Genomic DNA, 14,753 nt, shown 5'->3' with positions numbered 1-14,753 from the left:
TTAATTTAGATGGCCCATTCTTGTACTTTCATTTATCTGTTTGTTGTCTTACATTCATTTATTAAATAAATAATTACTAAATACCTGCTATACATACTCTCTTGGCAGGTGAATGAAACATGAGTGTAGCATCATCTGGGCTTCCTTGGTGGCTTAGTGGTAAAGAATCCACCTGCCATTGCAGAAGACATTGGTTCAATCCCAGGATCAGGAAGATCCCCTGGAGAAGGAACTGGCAACCCACTCCAGTATTCTAGCCTGGGAAATCCCATGGACAGAGGATTCTTGTGGGCTATGGTCCATGGGGTCACAAGACAGTCAGCCATGACTTAGAGACTAACCACCACCAACAACATAGCACCACCCAGGCCCTGAAGGGGTCTATCTGGTACTATATAAGGATGGATAAGAGGGCTGGACTTACCTTATGGACCCCTTCATTTCTTCTGTCCTAGCTCCTGGGTTTTGAGCAGCTTAGACCAGTTGCCTATCTGGGTTCCCTTTTGTTGTCACTATATGCTCAGAAATACTGGCTTCCTCCCTACTTCTAGACTTGGATGAAATATTATACCATAGGATGTGGAATCTACTTCCTAAGTGCCTTTCTGAAGGATCTGGAAATATTTTCTAACAGATTGTTTTGGTTCTGAAATAGACTGCTTTAGGAAAATTAGTGGTGGAGATAGATGAGTTCGAAATCAAGAGGAGTGTGTTTTCTTAGAAAAATGTAACACATGCATTTTTAAACAAAAATATAGCATAAATATACAGTTCACTTTACTTATTTGTGGTAGTTATATTCTATAAAGTTGCCATGAACTCTGAATTAGTAAATACCGAACCACTGATTCTAGTGAAAATACACTGTTAAATTTCTGCGAGCCAAAAATATCACTTGCATCACACAGGTTCATTTGTCAATATCCTTATAAAAACAAGCCAAAAGTCATCAGTGTTGAACACCTGCTCTTTACACAAGCCTTTTCCTGTAAAATACATAGCAGATATTTTAAAAAATTCTTTAACATAATATTATAAATCAACTGTACATCTTTAAAAATTCTTCCCCAAATCCCTGATGCGCAGAAACTGCCTCACCTGCAAGTTCAACATTTTCCACACTATAATACTATATCACAATATCACATTATAACTAGTTTGAAACATGCAAACTAGTTACCATGAGTTTCCTTTGATTTTCAGCCTCACAACAATGCTGTCCACTATACTTTAACAAATCAGCCCTTAAGATCAAACTACATCTCTAAAAATGACCCAGTTTCATTCCATTTATGGCTGTCATGCAAAATGAAGTAAGTCAGAAAGAGAAAAACAGATATTGTATATTAATACATGTACATATAGTTTAGAAAAATGGTACAGATGAACCTAGTTCCAGACAGAGGATGAGATTGTTGGATGGCATCACTGGCTCAGACATGGGTTTGGGTGGACTCTGGGAGTTGGTGATGGACAGGGAGGCCTGGCCTGCTGCGGTTCATGGGGTCACAAAGAGTTGGACACTACTGAGCCACTGAACTGAACCTAGTTCCAGGGCAGGAATAGAGGCATGGGTGTGGAGAGCAGACGTGTGGCCACAGGGTAAGAAGGGGAGGGTGGGATGAATTGGGTGATTGCATTTGACATAAATACACTACCATGTGTAAAATAGACAGCTAGTGAGAACCTTTGGTATATAGCACAGGAACTTGGCTCGGTGCTCTGTGATGACCTAGTGGGTGGGATGGAGAGGGTGGGAGTGAAGTCCAAAAGGGATACATGTATATGGAAAGGTAATTTGCTTTGTTGTACGGCAGAAGGTAGCACAACATTGTAAAGCAATTATACTCCAATAAAAAATACAAATAATTGACCCTTGGCCTAGAACTTCTGATATTCGGGATGCTAGTTAGAATGAAAGACAATCTATCATTTAACTTCAACTCAAAATGGATGAGACATGGGTTTGACCAGCACTATAGCCATCAACCAGAGGTGGCGACTGACCATCTGAAGTTTGGCTTAGCTGAACTGAGATGTGCTTTGAGCATAAAATGCACAATGGATTCTGAAGATGGAATAAGAAAAAGTGAATTTAAACTATTTCGTTAAGATCTTTTAGACGATGTTTGTGTTGTCAGTGTAAATACCTTTTGAAGTTGTAACATTTTGCCGATTAAAATTATTTTGACTTGTTTAAAAACAAATCAGCCCTCATCTCATGAATCCACAAATTTCACCATTGTGCAGTTTTCCTATGGTTTCATCATATACTATGGGTTTCAGCTTAGAACTCTCTGAAGCAGCCTCATGTACAGATCAGCAAATTTCCTCCTCCCTTTTCTGGATGTACAAGGTTTTTGATTCATTAACTTGAACTCATGGACACAACACTATAGCTTATGCCTGACAAGGCTCATCTAACTTATACATTTTCTCCATAATGCACGTTACAGCCTTCTTGGGCCCAGGAACACTGGCAAGGACTTCAGCATTACTTTGGGGGGCATAGAAATGTTAATTTTTACACATGTATGACTCAAGATATAGCAGAGTATTTTAAGACCAATCAAATAATAAACCTACTGTGTTAACTCATGCAAAAATTTCACAACAAATATTTCTTTTTAGAGTACTATGCTAGGTAGATACTTAGTTACAACTATATCATATAACAGTATAGTAAGGACATCAGAATTTGTCAAGAAATCTATTGACTTGGGATAGTTCATGGGATTATCATGCTATTGTGTGTCACTCAAGGGAAGGAAGCCATCAATAGGGGATTAGCATTAGTACAAAAACTAGAAAGAAAACAAGTAGACAAATTTTCCTGAAAAACTTTTTATAGGCAGTATTATTGCAACTCAGTAGCTCACAACCCACCCACCGATATGTGGATCTGGAGGAGTCCATCTGATTCAGGAGGAGATTGTCTATATGCAATAGAAGGGAGTTTATTGATAACACCTAATCTGTGACTTCCCAAGGGATCTGGATCTACAAATCAAGAGAGAAGATCTCCTTAGTAAACTGCAATCCATATTTACTCAAATAATTGCCTTCAGTCCAGAGAGGGGTGGAAGGAGATTTCTGTGTCCTGGTCCATTGCTATCACTAAATATTTGTCAAAATTTAATACACAAAAAGTTTTCATAATTCTAAAATTATACAGGTATGTTTAAATTTGGAACATTAAATGTGCATAAAGAGAGGTGATACTAAGTTAAATATGGTGTGAAATTACACACATATTTAACAAGGGCATAATTTTTGAACTTTAATGTATGAAGCGCTTCTGCACTAGAGCCCAGTTTTGGACATGATCCAGTCTCGATAATGTGTCACTCGAGTGTAGACGCCAGGCTTGTTTGGAAGGGCACACTCATCTCCCCAGCTTACAATACCAGCAAGGAACCAAGTGCCTTTATTATCTGCACCAACCAGAGGTCCACCAGAGTCACCCTAGAGAGAAAAGGATATATATAATGACTATAATTTGAGTATGAATATTGCTAATTTTTTTCTCCTGTAGTAAAGACAGGAGAAACAGAAGGAAAAAAGCTAAATATTTCAATATTAAAATGATTCTAGTCAAGAACACTTTTTGATTTTATGATCATTTATTTAAATCAAAGACATCAACATATGTCTTTGGATACAACAATATAATAATAAGAAATACATTTGAAAATTTTCAACTCAATTATTACCCAGAAGAGATAGTTAAGATATTGTTGCTTACATCATCATCAGTATGCTGAGGAATTCTCTGATTATCTCCCCAAATTCTCTCATTTTCACAGAGATGTTGAAAAGAAGTAGCTTATATTTACTACCAGCACTGGGCTATTGCTTTTCCAACCTTGGGGAAACACCTGGATCGGCTCCACTTTTGAAATGCTATTACCAGCATTATACTTGCAGTTTTTACTCTATTCCTTTTCAGCCTACATCTGCTCTTCAATGTCTTGAGAAAGCTAATTTTTGACTCCTCCCTTTTCTCTTAGTGTATTAACTTACCTCCTACTTTCTATCTTTCTTTATGTGACTATAGTGCATGATTTATCCATACCACTACTCTGCCAACACGATTCTTAGCTTCTTACCCTCCTTCCCACTACAATCTGGGCCAACCATACACTGTGAAAGAAAATCTTGTTACAAATATATATCCTTAAACCAACACCTCCTCCCCTTTAGTTAGGGATCCCTAGACATATTTCATTCTCATTGTTAAGAAGAGTCAGTAAAAACTCTTCTCATTTCATAATTTTTAAAAATTATTATTTATTTTTCAGTTGTGTAAAATACACATCAAATTACCATTTTAACCATTTTAAGTATGCAATTCAATGGCATTAAGTACATTCATATTGTGTGATCATCATCACCACCCATCTCCAGAACTTTTTCCATCTTGGACAACTGAAACTCTACATCCAGCATAGAATGATTACTCCTCATTGTCTCCTTTCTCCAGTTCCTGGCAATCACCATTCTACTTTCTGTCTCTATGAATCTAACTATTTCAAGTGCCTCATATGAATGGACTTGTATAGTATTTGTACTTCTGCGACTGGCTTATTTCACTTAGCATAATGTCTTAAGTTTCATCCATGTTGTAGAGTGTCTCAGAATTTTCGTCTTTTTAAGGCGGAATAATATGTAATTTTATGCATATATCACATTTTGTTTATCAATTTTTCCATCAATGGAAAGTTGTGTTGCTTCAGTCTTTTGGCTCTTGTGAATAATGCTGCTATGAATAAGGATGTACAAATATCTGTGTTTCTGCTTTTAATTCTTTTGGGTGAATACTGGGAAATGGAAATGCTGGAATGTATGGTTCATCTATTTTTATTTGTTTTTGAAAAATTATTACCATGCTGCTTTCCATATAGGCTCACCATTTTATGTTCACACTAGCAACATACAAGATTCATTTCAGAATTTTTAAAAATGTGATTTTCTCACTCAGAACCTAGTATTTTACTTAGTTTCAAATTGATGGAATAAGTAGAGAGCAACAGGTAGCAATCTCTCCATTTCTTGTCCTTGTACCTTTTCATTTCCCAGCTCATCTACATCAGCCCACATCTATGTTTACTCTCCTTTTCAGGCAAATGGATGTATTTGGTTCTTTCCAGGGTTAATCCCCTCATCTGTTCTTTGAATCAAGAACTTTGTTATATCAGTAATTGTTCTGTGTATTTTTTTCCACTATGTCTTCATTTCCTTCACTGCCTTTTCTCTGTAGGCAAATATACTTTTTTGTCTGCTTGTTTTGGTTTGTCTACCTGAAAAAATCACAATATTTCTGAATTTTAAAAGCTCTTCTATTTTTCTAGTTATCTTCCTTTCATAAAAGGGACTTAACGTAGTAATAGTGTTAGTCGGTCAGTCATGTCCAACTCTTTGCAACCTCATGGACTGTAGTCTACTAGGCTCCTCTCTCCATGGGATTTCCCAGCAAAAATACTGGAGTGGGTTGCCATTTCCTTCTCCAGGGCATCTTCCAGGATTGAACCCAGGTCTACTGTATTGCAGGCAGATTCTTTACCGTCGAGCCACTGGGAAGCCCAAACTTAATGTAGTAGTCTATACTGAAGTTTCCAGTTTCTCATTCTTTTCTTCACTTCTTTTTTTTTTTAAATTGAGTTATATTTAACATACAACATGATGTTATTTTCAGGTGTATAACATAGTGATTTGATCTTTTATATTGAATACATTATTAACTGACCACCATGATAAGTCCAGGTATCATTGTCACCATGCAAAGTTGTTGCAGTATTATGACGTATTTCTATGTTCTACTTCATTATTTATTTTACAGTCAGAATTTTGTACCCCTTAATTCTCTTCACTTATTTCATCTGTCCCCCGACTCCTTCCCCTCTGGTAGCCACTAGATTCTTTTCTGTTCCTATAAGGCTGTTTCCTTTTGTTTTTCAGATTTCACATATAAGTGAAATCATATAGTAACTGTTACCCTGCCTTGTTTCTTTCAGTTAGCACAATACCCTTCAGGTCCATCCATGTTGCTGCAGATGGCAAGATTTCACTCTTTTGTATGGCTGAATCATATTCCATTGTGTGTGTGTGTGTATACCACATCTTCTATACATTCACTTATCAATGGACACTTAGGAAGCTTCCATATAATAAAGTAGTTATATTTTTAATTTCTTGAGGAACTTCCAACTGTCATCCATAACAGTTGCACCAATTCACATTCCCATCAACAGTGTACACGAATTCCCTTTTTTTTTGCAATCACCAACACTTGTATCTTCTTTTTCATAATTGCTATTTTAACAGGTGTGAGGTGATATCTCATTGTAGTTTTGATTTGCACATCTCTGATAATTAATGATGTTGAGCATCTTTTCATGTGGCAAGAATAGTATGCAATGGGGGAAAGGCACCCTCTTTAATAAATGGTGCTTGGGCTTACCCTGTGGCTCAACTGGTAAAGAATCCGCCTGCCATGTGGATTTTGAGTTTGATACCTGAGTTGGGAAGGTCGCCTAGAGAAGGGAAAGGCTACCCACTCCACTATTCTGGCCTGGAGAATTCGCAAAGAGTCAGACACGACTGAGTGACTTTCACTTTCACTTTCAGGAAAACTGGACAGTTATATGCAAAAGAATGAAACTGAACCATTTTCTTATACCACATACAAAAATACACTCAAAATGGATTAAAGATTTAAATATAAGACCCAAAATCATAAAACTCCTAGAAGAAAATGTAAACAGTAACCACTTTTACATTTGGTTTTAGCAATACCTTTTTGGATGTCTTCTCAGGCAAGAGTAAAAAAAGAAAAAATAAATGAGACTATATTGAACTAATACTCTTATACAACTTACTCAATCTTTTACTCAATTGGTAGAAAAATTCAAAATGGTTTTTCTACCAATGCAGTTTTCCAAACTTTACCAGTAAACAATTGTTGAATTTGATAGACACTTTCCAGCAGTTAACTTGACCTGGTGTTATGTGTTAACATCACATAACATACTATTAACCATCCCCTTTTTTTTCTGATCCCTGGGCTCTGGTGAGATCAATTTCTTGTGCTTTTCAGTTTTTCTGATCATTCTTATCTCTTACTGTTAGCCCTTTAAAAGCAGGTATACCTGAGTTCTGTTACTTAGCTGCTGCTTATTTTATACACTGAGTTATTGTATCCATGCTAATGAATATAACTACTGTCCAGAAGACAATGACTTTTAGGTATATCTCTGTAGCCAAAACTCTTTCCTGAGCTCAAGATTTTTATTTACAATGATATATTGGACATATGTACCTGGATATTCCATAGGCACCTCATATTTTACAAACCCCAAATGGAACTTTTACCCTCATCAACCTGCCTCTTTATCGCGTGCACCATCTCTCCAGTGGCGCTGAACTTTCCTTATAGTCCAACTCCCACATCCATACATGACTACTGGAAAAACCATAGCTTTGACTAGACGGACAACTGTTAGCAAAGTAACCTCTCTGCTTTTTAATATGCTGTCTAGGTTGGTCATACCTTTTCTTCCAAGGAGCAAGCACCTTTTAATTTCATGGCTGCAGCCACCATCTGCAGTGATTTTGGAGCCCCCAAGAATAAAGTCTGACAGTGTTTCCATTGTTTCCTCATCTATTTGTCATGAAGTGATGGGACTGGATGCCATGATCTTAGTTTCTGAATGTTAAGCTTTAAGCCGACTTTTTCACTCTCCTCTTTCACTTTCATCAAGAGGCTCTTTAGTTCTTCTTCACTTTCTGCCTTAAGGGTGGTGTCATCTGCATATCTAAGGTTATTGATATTTCTTCCGGCAATCTTGATTCCAGCTTGTGCTTCCTCTAGCCCAGCGTTTCTCATGATGTACTCTGCATATAAGTTAAATAAGCAGGATCACAATATACAGCCTTGATGTACTCTTTTTCCTGTTTGGAACCAGTCTGTTGTTCCATGTCTAGTTCTAACTGTTGCTTCCTGACCTGCATACAGATTTCTCCAAGAGGCATGTCAGGTGGTTTGGTATTCCCATCTCTTTCAGAATTTTCCACAGTTTGTTGTGATCCACACAGTCAAAGACTTTGGCATAGTAAATAAAGCAGAAATAGATGTTTTTCTGGAACTCTCTTGCTTTTTTGTTGATCCAGCGGATGTTGGCAATTTGACCTCTGTTTCCTCTGCTTTTCTAAATCCAGCTTGAACACCTGGAAGTTTACGGTTCACATATTGTTGAAGCCTGGGCTTGGAGAATTTTGTGCATTACATTACTAGCATGTGAGATGAGTACAATTGTGTGGTAGTTTGAACATTCTTTGGCATTGCCTTTCTTTGGGATTGGAATGAAAACTGGCCTTTTCCAGTCCTGTGGCCACTGCTGAGTTTTCCATATTTACTGGCATATTGAGTGCAGCACTTTCACAGTATTATCTTTTAGGGTTTGAAATAGCTCAACGGGAATTCCATCACCTTCACTAGCTTTGTTTGTAGTGATGCCTCCTAAGAGTCACTTGACTTCGCATTCCAGGATGCCTGGCTCTAGGTGAGTGATCACACCATCGTGATTATCTGGGTCATGAAGATGTTTTTAGTACAGTTTTTCTGTGTATTCTTGCCATCTCTTCTTAATATCTTCTGCTTCTGTTAGGTCCATACCATTTCGGTCCTTTTTTGTGTCCATCTTTGCATGAAATGTTCCCTTGGTATATCTAATTTCCTTGAAGAGATCTCTAGTCTTTCCCAGTCTAATGTTTTCCTCTATTTTACTGCACTGATCACTGAGGAAGGCTTTCTTATCTCTCCTTGCTATTCTTTGGAATTCTGCATTCAAATGGGTATATCTTTCCTTTCCTCCTTTGCCTTTCGCTTCTCTTCTTTTCACAGCTATTTGTAAGACATCCTCAGACAGCCATTTTGCCTTTTTGCATTTCTTTTTTTGGGGGGATGGTCTTGATCCCTGTTTCCTGTACGATGTCACGAACCTTCATCCATAGTTCTTCAGGCACTCTGTCTAGCAGATCTAATCCCTTGAATCTATTTGTCACTTCCACTGTATAATTGTAAGGGATTTAATTTAGGTCATACCTGAATGGTCTAGTGGTTTTCCCTCCTTTCTTCAATTTAAGTCTGATTTTGGCAATAAGGTATTCATGATCTGAGCCACAGTTAGCTCCTGGTCCTGTTTTGCTGACTATATAGAGCTTCTCCATCTTCGGCTGCAAAGAATATAATCAATCTGATTTTGGTATTGACCATCTGGCAATGTCCATGTGTAGGGTCTTCTCTTGTGTTGTTGGAAGAGGGTGTTTGCTATGACCAGTGCGTTCTCTTGGCAAAACTCTATTAGCCTTTGCCCTGCTTCATTCTGTACTCCAAGGCCAAATTTGCCCATTACTCTTGACTTGCTACTTTTGCATTCCAGTCCTCTATAACGAAAATGACATCCTTTTGGGGTATTAGTTCTAAAAGGTCTTGTAGGCAAAGCACTACAAGAATGCAAACCACTTCAGCATTCTTGCCTTGAGAACCTCATGAACAGTGGATCATGAGTAAAAGCAAGTAAGGGGCAAATAGATTGCTTTGTGTTCGGAGACTGAGATGGGCGTGGGGGAATCAAAAGATGATGAAATCATTGATGGTGCTGTCAATGGAGTGGCTGAAATAATAAAACATGGATTCTAGGCTGCACCAATTTAGAAGAGAGTCATGGGCTTGAGGGTGATGGACTGGGAGAAACTTGAGTGAAACAGAATTTAAGTTTGTAATGACTTTGAAGAGTAAGTTTAATGGGACAGTTGGGAAGATGGGAATAAGTAATAAGAAATGATAATTATGTATTACAAGTTCTTGTTTGCATGTCATCTAGCTCCTAGAGTGCAAGAATAATGAGTAAATTGAATGAATAGGATAAGGATCCTTTTGGATTTATCACTGATTCTGCCTGCCTAGATAATTACAGTAGTATTTTTGTTGGTTCTAGAACTATTGCTTATAAACAGCATCAGAAGTATCTGAAGTATATTAAGCATATGGAAAGGAAACTTGGTGCAGCATTCAAATTAGAGGTTGTGGAGTCTAATTTCCTGAACTTAATTTCAGTTTTGTCATTTAATACCTGCGTTAGTTTAGACATTACTTGATATCTTTGTCTCAGTCTCTTTATTTGAGAAACAGGGTTTATAATAGTAAAGGAAACATCACAAGATTGTCATAACCTCACTAAATTATTTTTAAAGAGCTTAAAGCAGTGGCTAGCTCATGAAGATGCTATATAAATGTTAAATAAATCAAATATTTAAGGTGTTGGAGCCACCCTAAATCAAAAATCTCCACAATCCTTAGTCCTGTTGTCAGGTCCAGTTGTATTTCCCAGTGAAAGAGGACCAGTTGAACTAAAGTTACCAATATTCAGTTGCATCTCTTCATTGCTTATTTGAACTTGATTCTCATCCCCTTTCAGTAAGGGTGATTTAGCCCTTTAATACTTTAATGATACCTATCATTATATATAAGACATATAATTTTAATCAGCTACTTTGGCTATAATACATACTTCAGTCCTTAAAGATTATCAGTCTTTGAGACCATTGAACAGATTAATTGGAAATTAAAAACCATACAAAAAAATCCGTTTGAAAATAGAATAAGCAGATTTACCTGGCAGGCATCAACACTTCCTTCCAGAAACCCAGCGCACAACATCCCAGGTGTGATCGCACCGTCATATACCACTCTCCTGTTGCAGGTCTTGTTATCAATAATCTTCACTAATCCCTTTTGGAGTATATTAGGACTTGTTCCTAGGGGAAGAATTATATAACTTTTTCTAAAGTCAATATTAATCTCCCTGGCTAGGTTATTAGTAGCTAACACTGTGTACAATTTCAAAATCAATGTAAAACATATGTTTTATTTAAAATTGTATTTGCGTGCTTTCTTATCGACAAGGAAATAATGTTATGAACACACCCAGCTACTGTTAAAAATGACCATATTTAGAAATACTAAGTGTGTCCATCCATGCTGATGGAATTTTTTTACTTTTGAATTGTTTTGGAAGTTTATATTTATTACACATATACTTTAGAAAACAAAATGAAAAACTCATACTCCAGAAATATGCATTTTGTGATCATTTTCAGATTTTATGCTATTTGTTACTATAATCCTATCTTGGAATTTGGGGTTTATTTTTTCTGCCTTTAAATGCATTTATGAACACAAACACAACATGCTTACATTATTAGGCTCATGTAAATGCACACGTTTGAATGGTCTTTGCTCAAGTATTGCTTTGTCACAGAAGGCCATTCATTTTACCCCATCAAAAATGTCCAAACTTCTGTGGTGCTTACTTTTTCTATGGTACTTACCTACAGAAAATATGCTGTGTAATATTATTTATTATATCTCATGATTATTGTCTGTCTTCTTTTGCCAAGATTGTGAGCTTTATAAGTGCAGGAAATATTTTGCCTATTTTAGTTACTAATATATCTAAATGACTCAGAAAAGTACTTGGAATAAAGGTTGTGATCAAAACAAACATTTATTGAATGAATAAACGAATAAATGAAATGGAGGTGAATGAATTGCTTATTCAAGTAATAAACAATTCATTCAAATATTACATTTCTGTAAAAACTGCCACTGTTAAGGGAAGTGAAGTTACATAAAAAAATGCTATGAAATTGTATTTTCTATATGAATGTCATTGAGGTTGGTTTTTTCATCTCCTTTAAAATGACGTAGAGAGAGTAATTCTCAGGTTTAGCTGTGATTCTGAGTATTTTTTAAAAACTCCTAAAACCCAAACCATATAGTGATAGAAGTTTAGGAACTCACCATCAGACTGTAATGTTCCCCATCCAGTGACCACCACATCAGAATTGGGTGGGAATGCATAAGAAGTTTCTGGAAGACATGCTCTTCGGATATTGCTTGTATATAGTACTGGTGAAGACAGACGCACGACAGCAATGTCATTGTTGTGTGAGGGGTAGTGGTAGTTTTCATGAATTATAATATCCTTGACACTTCGCTGTATTTGTGGATCACTTAAAAGGAGCCCGAAACTAACATTCCATTGTTTGGGATCCCTGGCCCTAAAGAAAACAGATTTATTTATTGAAAGTCCTATATATTGGAGTTGTAGGAATTAATATCTTATACTTGCAAAAATAAATAGATAAATTTTGAATTCCATACGGCATATAAATATACAAAAGCAAAGCTGTATGTAAGAAAAAAGTTAAAATAATGATAGCATGAATAGATTTTGAATAATAAGCTCTATTTTAAAAGGTAACTCATAGAAACTACATTTTATTTTTTTTTGTACAGAAAAGACTCAGGAGGATTTCGAAAGATAAATATAACAATACAAGATAAATAAGATTTAATAAATAGTGTGCAAGGATATGAGACAGAGTAAATTTATGGAAATTAAGGATATAGTCAAAATTCTCTTTGATAATCATTAAAAACTATAAATAGAAAGATAATTCTTATTTTTGCTATTACTTGTTAATCAAGGGTTGTATTCAATACATTAAGCACTGAAAAATAGTGCTGCTGGAACATTTTAAAACTCTCAAGTCTGAGAGGAATTTTTGCTTGTATGTAAAACCAGTAAGTGTTATGTAAAGTCAACAAAAATTGGTGAAACGAACCATCAAACAAAAGGGTAAAAAACTTTTAGGTATAAAAAAGCAAACTTTTGGTATAATAATATATCCTTTAAAGAAATAATCATTTCAAACCGAGATATATATGGAAGGTTGCAGAAGGGACTAAAATACTTATAAACTGAGCAACTGAACTGAAGTAAATTAGACCTAATGTAATAGATGAGAAAGAAACAGAAGATCTGTATTCAATTTGGGCTTTATAGTTTCCTTATGAAATTGAATTAATTTATGAAATTTGAATTAATTTATGAAATTTTAATTAATTTCCTTATGAAATTGATTCACCTTAGTGACTCTCAACTGAGAGCTATTTTGTCTTCCAAGAGACATTTGCTAATGTCTGGAGAGGTTTTTGATTGTCAGTCTTGAGGGGATGCTACCGACATTAGGTGTCTAAAGGACAGGGATGCTCCTAAGCATTCTATAATGCACAGGATAGCCCCCCACAACAAAGAATTATTTGGTCCAAAATGTGCCGCTGTTGATAACATTGCTCAGTCTGAATATATCTTTTTTTTTTTTTTTAAACCTGATAATTCATTGAGTAATTTTGAGTTATATCTCACAATATTGGACAGTTGGAAGCATAGTTATATGACTGTATTCTTGAAAGATACCTATCAGACTTTTAGGTACTTGAGTGAATTTGAGAACTTTATGTGGTCCAGAGCTTACTTTACGAAACAGTGAGCAGCAGTGAGAAGCCAGCTGTTACTAATCAGAGTGGCTCCACATCGGTGGACACTTTTCTGTTGAAGACTAGCTTGCCAGGGCCATTCTCCTTCCTCAGCATCCATGCCCCCGGCTATCTTGTTGCCAGAGCGAGTAATTTTGCGATGTCCACAACCTGCTCCAAAATGGAGTCATTAGCACATAATGATACCGATACCACTTATGCATGCATTCTTAAACAATCTACCTTTCCACAAATAAGTCACTATTAACTTTTAATTGAGAAAAAACACAGTCTTGGAGATGTTATTCCTAATTTACTGATGTTATGAGATTTCCTGAAAATTCACTCAAAACAGATGGACATCTTTCTCCCCCATCCTCATCCACTTTGTGTGTGTGCATGTCCTTGCTATGACCTCCTGAAAGAGGTAGGTGGAATTAAATGATTAAATTTGGAATAATTGTAAAACAAATTACAAAGTTGCATGGAAAAATGTGTGCTTTTAAAATTTGTGAACAGTTGTTTAAAGCAATGATTGCTAGGAAGCGTTCGTAAGAAAATGTGAATGAATGTGAATGTGAATGAGATACTGATGACAGAGTAGACAGAAACGTGCTTTACTTGGATAAAAGGAATAATACATGAAGAGAATTAACCCTTTCCCCAAAGTTATATACTTTCCAGTATCAAGACTGTGCTTTAGCGTCAATTTAGGTCCAGAGAAACTGCTAGACTCTTAAGTCTTTAAAGCAAATCTTCAGTAATAGTATAAACTTCAATATTATCCTACCTGTCTGATCCTGTCTCTGATTCTCTTGTCTTACTCCACTTAAAGCACTGAGCTTGTCCCTTAACAATTTATGGTACCTTTTGCTAGAGATTCTCAGCCTCATTAATAAATATTTCTAGAGTGCAAGAACCATACCTTTAAAAATTATATATATATATAAAATATCTGGAGATATTAAAAATTATATATATATATAATATCTGGAGATATTTATATCTCCAGAACCTAATGGAGAGAACTCATCACATAAAAGAAGCTCAAACAAGTTCTCAAATGTTTGTAGAAATGAAGTCTATATAGTGTAATTCATGAGACATCTTAAGATAAAAATATTTGACTACAAAACCCTTTTATGTATAAGGTTTGTTTATAAGAATTTGGAGAGTAAAAAAACCTGCCAAAATCAATGCAGTGGTCATTGATTAAAGTAGTGGTTCAATTGGTGTCAGCTATACATGCTCCTCCCATCCCCAGAAGTAATTTGGCAATATCTGGAAACATTTTTGGTTGCTATAACTGGAAGGAGGCAGTGTTTGGCTATTGTGATCTAGTGGGCAGAGGCCAGGAATGCTGCTAAAA

General features: G+C 36.0%; 1 protein-coding gene across 1 annotated transcript in view; it reads right to left on the bottom strand.

The window, feature by feature from the left end:
- Positions 1 to 2,856: 2,856 nt before the first annotated feature.
- LOC110150955 (transmembrane protease serine 11C-like) overlaps positions 2,857 to 14,753 on the bottom strand; it is a 34,876-nt gene continuing 22,979 nt past the window's right edge. Inside the window, exons 5-8 of the mRNA XM_020914054.2 lie at positions 13,384 to 13,555; positions 11,864 to 12,123; positions 10,676 to 10,818; positions 2,857 to 3,465 (exon numbers count right to left, since the gene is read on the bottom strand). Coding sequence (XP_020769713.2) covers positions 3,304 to 3,465; positions 10,676 to 10,818; positions 11,864 to 12,123; positions 13,384 to 13,555 — 737 coding nt within the window. The 3' untranslated portion in view covers positions 2,857 to 3,303. The remainder of the gene's footprint in view (positions 3,466 to 10,675; positions 10,819 to 11,863; positions 12,124 to 13,383; positions 13,556 to 14,753) is intronic.

Source organism: Odocoileus virginianus, chromosome 29 (assembly GCF_023699985.2).
Source record: "Odocoileus virginianus isolate 20LAN1187 ecotype Illinois chromosome 29, Ovbor_1.2, whole genome shotgun sequence".
NCBI lineage: Eukaryota > Metazoa > Chordata > Mammalia > Artiodactyla > Cervidae > Odocoileus > Odocoileus virginianus.
This window is presented reverse-complemented; position numbering and strand designations above follow the sequence as displayed.